Source organism: Pelobates fuscus, chromosome 11 (assembly GCF_036172605.1).
Source record: "Pelobates fuscus isolate aPelFus1 chromosome 11, aPelFus1.pri, whole genome shotgun sequence".
NCBI lineage: Eukaryota > Metazoa > Chordata > Amphibia > Anura > Pelobatidae > Pelobates > Pelobates fuscus.
Window position 1 is genome coordinate 124,568,347 of NC_086327.1, and position 13,428 is coordinate 124,581,774.

General features: G+C 37.7%; 1 protein-coding gene across 4 annotated transcripts in view; it reads left to right on the forward strand.

Annotated features, from left to right (window-relative positions):
* Nucleotides 1-12,087, forward strand: part of CADM1 (cell adhesion molecule 1) — a 230,744-nt gene extending 218,657 nt beyond the window's left edge. For all 4 annotated transcript variants that reach the window (XM_063436372.1, XM_063436373.1, XM_063436375.1 and 1 more), the window contains 2 exons: nt 5,355-5,483; nt 6,707-12,087. In XM_063436372.1, coding sequence (XP_063292442.1) covers nt 5,355-5,483; nt 6,707-6,825 — 248 coding nt within the window. In that variant the 3' untranslated portion in view covers nt 6,826-12,087. The remainder of the gene's footprint in view (nt 1-5,354; nt 5,484-6,706) is intronic.
* The last annotated feature ends 1,341 nt before the right edge of the window (nt 12,088-13,428 follow it).

The window sequence follows — 13,428 nt, forward strand, 5'->3', positions numbered from 1 at the left end:
CTCCATTATTTTCATCAATCTCCTCGTAGAGAGGGAGAAGATACATTTCACCACCAGGTGGCAGCAGTCACCGAATCGATCACCTCCTCCAATGAAAACATTGTCGTTTTCCAACATTTGAAAGCTCGATTCTTAGAGTCCATTTTGCCGTTATGAAAATATTTCCTTAATGGAAAACAAAGACATTCTTTGCTTCAAACGGAGATCTCGCTTTACGTGTGTATTATAAACCCACCTTCGCAAATAAACTATTGGTAGAAGATTTCCATCTGTTCGAGAAAATACAGAAGGGACAGTTTGTGTCTGAAAATACATTTTATGTGAAATAGTGACCGTTCGAGACAAACTGCTTTGTTGGTTAAGAGATACTTGAGGGATTTCATTTATTAAGCTAAAAGCAGTTGAGAATATCCCTCGAATTGATATCGGACCGGATTGAAACGCATTCTCGCATCTTTATCATGTCCGTGACTTTCACTACCTCTAACAGCCTACTATATGATCAGATATGTGGTATTATCGAATCCTGTTTGCCAATTCTTTTAACCGACACACAGCTCGAACATCTGGCACACAGCGAGTGTAGATTTTACGCTCATAGAGCAAGAACATTGACTAATTCATTATCTCCAAGTTATTTTAGCACAGCAAGGCTAGTGCCTACCTGACTAACAAGAATTGGTCACTATTGTGGCAGAAGTCGTGGTTTATGTAGTTATCACACTTTCATTTCTTCATCCTTTATGTCATTAGTTACCGGGGGACGATTTAAAATCAGAAGTTATGTCAATTGTAACTAAGCTCATATGATCTACTTTATAACTTGTCAAGTTCCCCGCATGCAGTATGTAGGCAGAACAGAGACCGCACTATGAATACAATGAGCGCATATTTTGATGTATAATTGCTGCCTTTCAGTACTGTGTACGAGCTCCGTATTCTCTGTAATATATTTTTTTTAATGTTCATAAGTATTGTTTTCCTCTTTGTCGTATGTGGTATATTTTGAATTTGGTTTTGTCTTTAATGGTTTACTCCTTTTTATGACTGGTTTAGGGGATTAGGTTATCTGTGAGATGTTGATGGCGTTCCCTCAACTTAGGATTCCTTCCTCTTTTGGGGCATTTACGGTACTTAAGGGTGATGTATGGTAGTGGTAAATATATTTGAATAAATCCTGCATTGTTTAGGATGAAGCATGTATCTATCAGAAAGATGTATCTATATAATGTTGCAGCCGAATCATCACAGGGAGCATACCAAGGCCATCTCAACCTGTACCCCAACAATCAGACCTCCTGTACAAACATTTGGATGGATAAGTGAGCAATCCTCTTCATGACAGGTTTAGCTGGTGGCCTCCGGGTGCCAGGGACTCTTCCAGTTAGCAAATCTTTGTGTTAGTGTCCCATTAATTGATACATTTGGCTTAGAATACTAGCGAAATCCCAATAAGCTGTAGTAGTTGCGTTTCAATGCCAAATTGCTAGAAGACGTATAGTTGAAAAATAATTTGCCTTTTTGTTTGTCCTCTTTGTATTTTGTCCCTGTGCCATCACAGTAATATTATGAATATGGCCTCTTTGGATCAATTTCTGTGACAGCAACCCAATGCCCTATCTCACAAACACACACACACTAGGTATTTTGGCCAGCTGGGCTCATCATTTGCATACATTTTGTCTCTGGATCTGATCTCTGATCCTCCGAGTTTTTGGTTTGCAATTAAGGAACATTCCCATTCATAGAGACTCTTGGGTAATTTATATAAATAATGTAAACCGTGGTCGTGTTGTGTGACCAAACAGAGTAGCCCATTGGAAAGCATTGAATTCAATGGTTTCCTATCTAAAGCATTAGGATGTGCATGGCACGTTCCGCGCATGCACACCAGTACTCTATGCTCCTGTATGGGGAGCTTTGGATTGGACTAATGGATAAAGATGACGTAGCAGGAGGTAACAGGGATCTCGGCGCTGGAGAAAAGGTAAATTAAAACCTTTTATAAAAAAATGTTAGTGCAATTTGGGGGAGCCCCCGGAACTCACTCTAGACTAGGGCACAGGTTTGTATTCCTAACGCCCATAGTGTTTCTTTAAATCTTTAAACTCCTAAATGGATCAAAACTTACCTGTGCCAAAGCAGGAAGATGTAATGACATTTTAACATTACTTTCTAATTAATGTAAAATATAAATAGTCTATTAATAATAGTTCCCTCTCTTTAATTAAAGTGACATTTAGTACATTAACAGCTCTTTAATGCAAGGTTTGTGACAGTGCAGTGTTACAGCTACCAATACAGTTTTTATTTATTTATTTTGCAACTTCCTTTTTAGTACGGATGAACATGTAATGAGTTTGAGGGAGGGAGGGCTGGCTGATGGGGAGAAATGTGAACTAAAATACAGTTTTAACACCATTAGAGAAATAATCACGGTAATGTGTCAGAATTTGGTAAAAAGTAAATTATGAGAAATCCGTACCCGTAAGAGGTTGGAAAATTGTAATTATTACATTTGAACTTTTTTTTTTTTTTTTACTTTTCTGTAGCTCTTATTAACCTTAAAATAACAAATGGCAACACATTTGGCAGTTAATGGCTAAGTGAATACAAAGTGACATCAGATGAGTTATTAAAACAACTGTCACCTGAAGATTACTTTGTCATTTATAACAATATTCTGGGCCGATTAATGTTATTTTCATCTAACCAAGCTATAGTAATTTTTTCTTCAATAAATATGTAAAGTCATTTGAAGATATGAGGTTTTTAGTTTGTGGGTGGCCTTCTTAAAAGCGTTTTTCATGATTGTTAAACTGTCTTCCAGCTATGGTTTTAATTTAATCAGAAACGCTTAAAAGTAATTCAAAACAGCCAATCAGAACATGGTATTCTCTCATTTAAACTCACGCCATTAAGCACATGAATTAGGAAATATCTGTTTTAATTAACAGACAGTGCAGCATGCACAGCGTAGCCAAGGAGAATGTTGGGAATTAAATATTAGAATTTTTGTATTCAATTTTAATAAAATGTAAGAAAATAAATAAGATAAAAAAATTCTGAATAGATTAATTAAAAAATCATCCCCTAAAGAGATCCACCGTTCTTTAAATTGTTATATGGTGATACAAGGATCCACTTTAAAGGGTTTCTTCAAGCACCAGGGCCACTTTGGTTTTTTGGAGTGGTCATGGCGCAAGGACCTTGTTATGTGCAGCTTTTCAGTATGACAAGAGATAGTTTGTTTCTACTGGAGGTGCGAGTCCTCCTTTGGCAGCCATCATTGTCCAGCCTGGAGAACTCCATGTTAGCTGATATTCTGTGCATATTCTTTGCACAGAGGTTCCTTCATTGGCAGAGAACATCCAGTTGATACACTCGGCCAGGTGACTTTTTAGCCAACTTGAGAGGAGCCTGTGTGGTTTGCTTCCTTAACTGGGAACATCACCATTATACTCCTGGCACTATAACCACTACAGCGAGTTGTACCCTTTAAGCTATTCAGTAAACAAATAGAAGCAACTTTGTAGAAGAGATGAAAAATTGGAAGAAGCGCCTTGGAGAGGTCCTTAAATTCCCAGTGACATGTAGTGGGAAAAGAGAGGCAAAATATATGATGCACTATGTACAATTTCCAAATTATTAAATTAATTTTGAAATTTAACATATTGCACCATAAATTTCTCCTCTATTTTCCCTCCACATGTCACTTGGAATTTGAGGACCCTTCCAAGGCGCTTCTCCCAATTTTGCATCTCCTCTACTCCATATCAACGACCAGACTAGAAAGACTCTGGCGTGGGAGTAATGGCTGCCTTTCTCATTTGGAAATTGTAAGCGCTAGAAACCTCTTATCTTTTATTTAGAAGCAACTTTGTGACTCTGTGCTTTCATGTCAAGCAGGTTTTTATGGGGTATGTTTAACACTCCCACTAGGAACACTATAAGGAGGAGGAATCTGCTCTGAAGTCTAAAGGTTTAGTCGTTAAAATGGAGATGGTTAAACTGTATATTGTGTGGTATGCCCGATCAATCTAAATAATATCCAGTTACAATTTAAGTGTTTGCACATGTGTACTACGTATATGTAGGTTTATCAGAAAGAACAGATATCCACTGTAAATGCAGTAATGTGATTTTCAGCCTTGCTTAACAAAACTACGGTTTCTATACATTTTATTTTTATTGGAAACAGCCCCGAGTGCAGAAATTTTTAATAATATATGGCCCTTCGTATTAAGCACTGGCATCCTGTTGCACTCCTGTTGGTGTCAGGAAGGTGAGATTGATTCCCAAGTCGAGTCACCTCTTATCTTTCATTTTTAGTTGGAACGGAGTTTCATAAACATATCAATGACCACATCTGTATATGTTAAAAGAACAATTGTTCAAAAACTCAACTCTGACTGTTATCTTCAGATAGAATTGTTTATTAAACAGTGACTTGTAGTGAATTCAGAACTAAATATGGTAAAGTATGGGCAAATTCTAAGTTGTAGATTTTCAAAGGTAGCTGGGACTTTCTCAGGAATCACTTTGGGTTTTTGAAGCTTTTAAAACGGTCTATGTTGATATTGTCAGCTTGTGCAGTGTGCCAATAGTACAAATAGTAAGCAAACGGAGCAATTAAAATTAGACCCTCCCCAGTGTTTTCTATTAACGTGCGTGTCCGCTCCCATTGTAATACGTAAAAATATGCTGTTAGATTTTAAAAGAAACTGACCACTAATATTCCCCAGGCTTGTATCTCCTGCTGACTCTAATTCCAGTCTAACCTGTCAGTTTGTGAATTTGCATCCATCAATGACTGGTAATGTTTTTTGGATGTCCACAGTGCCTGAATAACCATCAATGTCACTGGGTAAATGTGGACGATGGATCAAAAAAAGTGTGTTCTCTCAATTTGTGGGGGGGGGGAGGGGGAGGGTTGTTTTTAAAGGGGATGGGTGACTTTTGCTTGTTTTAAATCTTAGAACATTTAATATAGATTACTCATCATTTTACAGCTTCTAAAAAAGCATATCTAACCTGTTAATACTTTAATTGTAGACCTGTCACTTTTTACATGTTTTGTGATGTATAAAATGTCAGAGGCATCACATCTTGGGCCCACTTGTAATCTAGTAAAACCATATCAAATCTGGCCACAAGAACTCCCTGATTTCTTACTAGCTATCCTCCTCATGTTGAACTGACAAGAATTCTTAACATCTAGCCAGCAAGCCAAAGTACATTCTGTCGTTGACATCTCAATACTTTGCGTGTTTGCCTCTGTGATTTTATACAGTGTTTTTTACGACTTTACCTTGCTTTCTGTTGCGTTCCTCACCCATATTTTTCTGGTACAGATACTCGGGCAGGAGAAGAAACCCCACTTGTGGTAGATCATGCAGTCATCGGAGGCGTTGTGGCTGTAGTAGTCTTTGCCATGCTTTGTCTTCTCATCATCCTTGGTCGCTATTTTGCTCGACATAAAGGTAAAAAAAATTTTTTTTAAAGTGGACTCTCACCCGTAATTTGTACAGTATAACATATTCTTTTACATCCTCGTTTTTGGATAAAAGCTTTCCCTCACTCCAGACTCTGCCTAGAGTTTCCATCCAGTGATGGCTAACATTTTTATCTCACTATACTAGGTTAGGAACTGCAGACTCAAAAAAACGGGGAGCATTAGGTTTAGTAATCAGAAGTTCGTTCCTGCAAGGCAGTTTCTTCAGTAAGATTCCAAGATAAATACATAAGATTTTTATCACCCACCTGACCAGGAACCTTACCTTGCAATAAAGTAAAAAAGAACAGGGTCCTGTTTTTTTTGACATTATTGCAACTTTTTCAGCAACTCTGATATACCAAGAGTATAGGCAGCATTTCATCTCAAGTCTTCAGAACAAGGATTTATTTGTTAAACATTTAATGGTCAAAGTGTTGAATAAATCGAGAAAAGATCAATACTGGAATATGTTCCTGGGATAAGCTGGATATTTCCAAGTTCAGTCCACTGTTAGGCAAAATGTAGGTAGAGAGAACAATAGCACCTCCCAAAGCTAAGCAAGTCTTTCTTCAAGAATGAAGAGAAAACAGAGCCACTTAAAGGGACACTAAAGTCATCTAGACCACTTCATTTCAATGAAGTAGTCTGATTGCAGTTTCTAAAAAGGGCTAAAAGCTCAGGGCCACTGCAATGCTTACATTGCAGGGTTAAAGCTATCTTCCTGGCAGCCACTAGAGGTGTTCCCGTGGTACCAACAGAGTAAAACTTAAGTACCTAGTGCAGAAACCTGGTTGCGCGTTGTTCTCACCACACATGTGCATCAAGTCTTGAGTGCTTCTCAATGACAAGAATTGTAGTGGACCATTGAGGAGTGGGCCATGCCTCCTCAATGACATCAGAAGAGGAGGAGAGGTGAGCAGTGCCGAGGGAGCCTCCGCGCTGGAAAAAGGTAGGTAAAACTTTGATTTTATTAACTTTTATGGCACATGAGGTTTGACCTATGCAGAACTAGGGACAGGTGCACCTCCGTATTAGGAATACAGGTTTTTATTCCTAATGCTATGGTGTTTCTTTAACATTTTATGTGACCTTTGTTTTCTCAAACCTTCTTGAACGGGCAATGTGACAGTGTGTTTTTTTTCTTGACTAGGGTGTGAAGCTTTAATACATTGCTGGATGCAAAGTAATTTTCTTTCTTCTTTACTGTAGGAACATATTTCACACACGAAGCCAAAGGAGCGGACGATGCAGCAGACGCGGACACGGCAATCATCAACGCAGAGGGTGGGCAGAACAGCTGTGAAGAGAAGAAAGAATATTTTATCTAGCCTGGCCTTTAATTGGGTGTGAGCTCAGCTCAAATTCACTACCCAAATGGAGAAGGACCTTCCAGCGTCTCGCGTTTTTTTATCATTTGGTTTAGGAGCGGATGGAGGAGCGGGGGACCCATTTGGTATAAAGTGATTGCCCCACAACACTCTCTGCTTTTTATTGTTTGCCACTTTCCTTTCACGGAAATAACAGGAGCTTGAAAATGTTTGTCTTTTTTTTGTGAATGGGGGGGGGTGGGGGTGCAAGTGAACAATGGATTCCAGGCTCCTCAGTGCAGGGGGACACTGTGTGCAGAGCATTTTGTACCTGTGCGTAAGGAAATGTGCTGCAGGCCCCTCCTCCTCCACTGATGTATATATTTATCATCTGCAGACAATTTGGTGCCTTGCTTGTTTTTTTTATTTCACTTTCCCGAGAAGTTGTTTTCCCGGCTGGTTTTTGTGTCATTTCCTCCTGGGGACACTCTTGTCTTTCATTATTCCATTCTGAAGCAATCATACAGTTTGCTTTTTCATTTTAATTCCTGCTATGGCTGCTGTATCGCTTGTTATTTTATTGTTTTTTTTTTGCTCATTGCCATGTCTTCCGTGCCTGTGCCCCATAACTTCCTGTTGTGGAAACTGCCCGTTACGTTAATCCCGTGTCACTTCCTGCTTACTCCATTTTATAAAAAAAAGTAAAAAAAAAAAAAAAATTGGGAAAATTCTCCTCTTGCTGAGGTTTAAACCTTTGAGTTTTAATAATATACAATTCACTGTTGGAACTTCTCATAATTCTGCAATTAGACATATACAGCTGTGAAACAAATTTTAGTTAAAAAGAATAGTTTCACACGTAAAGAAATTCATAAAATGCCATAAATATTTATAAGGCTGGTTCCATTAGCAGTAACACCCCACCATGGCACTGAAATATGAGTGTATAGAGATGCAACACTACAGATCCCATAATTATAAAAACAGAATGTAGACAGAGATAAATTGAACACCACACGCTGCTCTAATCTAAAGAACAATCAGATGCAACGTGTCTCAGTCCTATAAAAAAAAAAAACACGTAGATTCTTCCTGCAATATCTGAAATAAACACTTTTGTACAGTATTAAGCCATACAAATCTCAATTTAGATCTGGTTGCGTTAACAAAATACAATTTTGGGGGCTAGCAAGTTCACTTTGAACAAGAGTTGGCAGAAATGATCTTAAACAAGAAGACGACCAGGAAAATTTGCAGAATAATCTCGTATTTATTTTAAATAAGTGCCTTGGACCCCTTTTAATGAGGATTGCAGACTTCTTTTTTTAAGTGCAAATTGGAGAGCCTTCTAGTGTAAGGTATAATCCAGTTTTCCTGCATTGAATAGGCATTAATTACAAAATCACAGGTTCTCAATACACTTGAAACACAAAGCTTCTTAAACTCCTCGCCCACCTGATGATTTGTGTGTGTGTATATATATATTAAAATAATTCTGTTGGCTTCTTGTGCCCACAATGGACAAATGTCCAGCAATTACAAAGCACACTTGAGTCTTGCAACATTTCATGGGGTGTAGAGAGCCATTGTTTAATCTTGGTAAACGTTTTTGGTCTCACTCTGCAATGGCGATTTATTGAGGACCCAATCACCATTTTGATTGTGACAAGACCTAAGTATACTTTGTTCCATCGGATCCTTTTGTATTGGCTTCTTATGGACGCCACCCTGACAAGTGCAAGTATTTGGGGATTTATTTATTTTTTTAGCTAAATATATGCTCAAAAACAGCAAATATGTGTAGAATAACCCTGGCACCAATCATTTTGTAATACGCTGGGGAATCTGCTTTGGCATCTATGCTGTTTTAAAGGTATCCATTCTGCCATTATATTGTTTTTGTGCATGGCCATTGGCACAGTGAAAATAAAAAGTCTAGCCGTCTAATCTGGATTATAACCCACTATTAAGTCTTCAATCTTCAACTGATATGTGCTGCATTTAAATGACCAAAACAATTTATGATAGTCAGGGTCAAAGCACATAATATCACGATAAAGTGTCCAAGTGTTCTCAGTCTCTTTCCGTTAGATTATCAAGCTGTAACCTGTGTTCTATGTAGAGTACTTAGACCGCTTATGTTCCTGACAGAGTGATGCTGTCTGAACCATGTGTCTCAGACGTTCAATGTTTTTAATATTGTATGAATAAGGTTCCTAATTTGATAGTAAACTTTCTCAGACAGCTAAGCCTTTTGCCCTAGTTTTACGGTTGCCCATGAACACTACTCATCATTTTATGTACCTGTCAAATATTGCTTTTACTCATCTTGTGTACCTCCCTGCTTGAAAATACATCCTTCCGATCCGCCAACATCGCTCTACATATTCATCTCATATAAGCGTTAGATGGGGTTACCTTTGTATCTCTGTCTTGTCTCACACACACTACTTTATCCACTTGTCTGTCTGCCTCAATATATTTTTTTTTTGTTCATTATGGTTTGTCTATATTGTGGGTCCCCTTTTGAATGCCAGGCCTGTGTTACAGAGGATTTTCGCTCTGTTCTTCTCCGGGAAGTGAATAATCTGTCACTTTGTTAGTTGTGTTGAGATTGGGTAATAGAGACTTTGGGGGACTGGTTCCGTTTCAAACGTGAGGAAGCTTCAACATCTCCCACCACCACCACCACCACCACCACGTTGGACAGTCGGTGGGAATACAAGCGGACGTGCCTTTTTATTCACAAGTGAACAAGCTGGAAGAAGAAGAGGGGGAATACGAGAAACATGCCTTCTGCTTTAGTTATGGCAATGCTGTTAATTTTCAAAGATAGGTTTGTTTTCTCTCCAATTCTACTTTTTATTTATTTATTTTTATTTTATAGCTCATCAATGCTATTTTCTTATCTCTGATGCTCCCCATGGTGATTTCATTATTTTTTATTTTATTGCCCGATTCTCCCTTCCTCCCTCTCCTTCTCAGCGATGTACCTTGATGACATCTTTTCAACAGAAAAAGCATTATGCCAAGATAGGTGGATACCTGTTCTCCTGTGCCAGGTTTCACGATCTGGGCATTTGACGTTCAGTTCCACTTAATGCTAATGCATTCATTTAAAAGAGCCCCTACTAAAAACGCAGTCTGTATTATATATTCTGTAATATTATCGTGTTGTCTGGAGGGTTCAGTCTAAACTTGTTTTATTGTTAAACAATGAGATAATGTCATTGCTGCTATAGAAGGTGTTAGCAGGGTAATTGTTGCTTTGTCACTCCCAATGTATATCGCTGAGTAGAACAGCATCTGTCTTACAGATCTTTAATGTAGGGGTTATTTAAAGATGGCCACCAAACTGATTCAATGTTTTTCCTTTGTGTACATGTAAATGAAAAAAGCAGGGAAAATCTAACGAATGAATATTCCCGGTTGTAGGTACAGTAGCATTTCGCAGGCAGAGTTCTCTTGTGCCCCTGCTGTACATGTGAGTGTAGGTTTGTGCACTCACAGGAGCCATCATCGCAATGTCCAATCTGTTTTGTTTTTTTTTCCCCATCCACCAGGCTCCCATGTTATAAAATGCATGTAAAGACTGGCAGGTAGGATAATGATGATAAGAAATAGTCTACTTCATGTGAGCCGCTTTATTGAAATCTCTCCTCAACAAATTTTCAAAGGTTCCCAGAGCAAATATAAAATAGCGTCCCAGGTATGGGAGCTCACATAATAATTCAGATTCCGATATAAATTTCAGAGCTTATATAGATATATATTTATATAGATAATTGACCACACAACAGTTGCTACCTTTTTATCTTTTGGCTTCATTAGATTATTTCCATATATTTAAATTTTTGCTTTACAAGGGAATAAAATGTAAATTTTTAGTTATCCGTTTCTTTACCACAATCTTGTTAGTTTTTGCGTTCGTTGGCAAGCTCACTAGTAAAAGTATATATATATATTATTTTTTTTACCAAAACATCATAAATATTTAAGCCCTTGTTGAGCTATTTTTAAAACAAATTCTGTGCATTTTTTTTCTGCATTTGTACATAAAATTATTTTTTATTTTTATTTCTAGTTTCTTCCCCAAACAATTAATTTTTTTAAAAAAAGGCTATGAGGAGGAGAGAGCAGTCCGAGGTCAGTTCAGCAGGAACACGAAATTTTTACGGATATTCTAGACCTTGCATTATCTTTGCCAACCTTAATGTTTTTTACATTAATATTGATGCTTAATTTCAACTCAGAATGGAGGAATTAGCTGTTTAGACCATATCTGATTTGCTGAAATAAATCACTGTTTGTCGTCTTCAATTTGCTATATTGTTGAAAGTATCTGTTTTGGGGGAAATATTGATTACTTATGACTTATTATGTTGCCATCCTGTATAATCATTCAATTACAAAGTCTATTCAACAATGGACTTTTGTTGTACATCCACTATATTAATAGTATTATGACCACAGGAGAAACGGTTTCCCCTTTATTTTTCATTTTATGTTCATTTCAGTTTTTTTAATTCCTTAAAGGTACTAAGAATGTTTTCTATTATTATTGTTCTATGTGGAGTGTACTGTTCGAAATTCCTCTGATTCTGTCTTTGTTGCCCATCGTTCTTTTTGTCCTCTTCATTTTTACCTCTCCCATGTTTGGATATTCTTTTGACTGAAGGATGCTGCTTTTTTATTGTTACAAAAAAAAAAAAAAATTAAATTAAATTTGTTCATTTTCCAAATTGTCTCTTTTACCAATTTTCTAACAAGCATGCTGTCTTCGGTATTTCTAGAATTCTTCTCTAGGATATGATATTTGAGATGGGATTGAGGGGAAGGTGAAGACATTATTATACAAGCCAGTTCTAGGGCAGATCGTATGTCTTTATAAAATGAGGTATATTTAATTATGAATTTTTTTTTGTTATTGTATAAATGCTTGTGGTTTTTCACCCTTTGGTGGCTCCTGGAGTTTGCTTTGTTCATTGTGTATTCCCGTTCTCGCTTCTGCTTGTCTCAGATCCCTGTGTTCCCACCCGTGTCTGTTCTGTCTCAGGTAGGCTGCTAATCCTTAGCCCCCCACATTGGAAACTGAAACAAAACCAACCACATTATGGATAGATAAATATTCATTCTTTTTTTTATTTTTTTTATTTTATTTTGTTTATATTTTTTGCTTTTTAGTTGTATTATTTCTGTATTTTTTTTAATATACGGTACACTGTTTGAAATGTATTGTTGAGTATTACTTTGTAAGAAAATGACAATAAAACATAAAATTATTTCTTGTGTCTCCTTTTCTCTGGATATATAGACAATGTAAAACTGCAGACGAAGAGAATAATACAGTATTTAAAGACGAGTAGTATAGTAAATTATTATCTGTGTGTTATAAATAGAATTTTAATATGACTTTAAAAGGCCACCATTAAAGGGCTCTCAGCAGCAGTAATGGGGTGTCACGGTTCCTTCCCACAGTCTAATGTCAAACTACTTAAGAAAACTTTGGAATAAACTGGAACACTTTTCAAATGCCTTCCACCTTCCTTTGCCTCATTGATCATGCAGAATTTAAGGGACACTATAGGCACCAGACCTCTTTATCTCATTGAAGTGGTCTGGGAGCAGTGCTTTGCATGAGGACATCCAGCATAGGGAAAGCTTAATATGCACTTCGTATGCTAGGTTACCCCCATCGCTGACGTCTGAGTATCAGGTGAGTTAAAAAAAAAAATATATATATATATATATATATATATATACAAATATTTACAAATTCTGGCACTCTTCCCACAAATAAGCACTTAGAAAAATTCAGACCAAGGTGCTTCACAGTGCAAAATATATAAAAATCAAAAGAAATGAGAGCACTCACTGGATTTGAAAAAGCTGTGTATTCAAATTCTAGGCAAACAAATCAACGTTTCGACCGTCAAGCGGTCTTTATCAAGATTCGCAGGAGGGGAAGGGTGCAGGGGCAGAGGGACACTATAGTGTTAGAAATGCAGTTTTGTATTCCGAACACTATAGTGTTACTTTAACACTTCCACATATACCAGACAGCATTGCTTGGCTGAGATACCTGGACTTTCTCATCTCCTACATTCTCGGCCAATTGTTGCTATCCGGATTGGCTATCCACCTTGCTTGTTTGAGATGGCTGCAGTGTGGGGAGCTGCTGGGACCAGTCTACACCGATTTCCCAGACCCATTGCAAGCCCTGTACCTCTGCTTGAGTCGGGATATGATTTTGCTCTGTAAACGTTAGAGACCACTAGTGCTGTACCTCCATTCAGATTAAAGGGATACTCCAGGCACCCAGACCACTTCCGCTCATTGGAGTGGTCTGGGTGCCAACTCACAATACCCTTAAACCTGCAAGTGTAACTATTGGAGTGGAGGGTAGCTATGGCCCAGGCCTTGAACTATGTAGCATTCTCTCCCACTCTGCGCGTCCTTATTCTTGAAGAATAACATTTAGGCAACATGTCTGTTTTCCTCATTGCTCACTTGTAGTACACAATGAAGCTGCTTGTTCTTTGTTATAATAATCAATGATTTCTACTGAGTTAGGAATGTTTAAAGGGGTGTCAAATGGACAGGGTGCTTAGCCCAAGTTGCCCT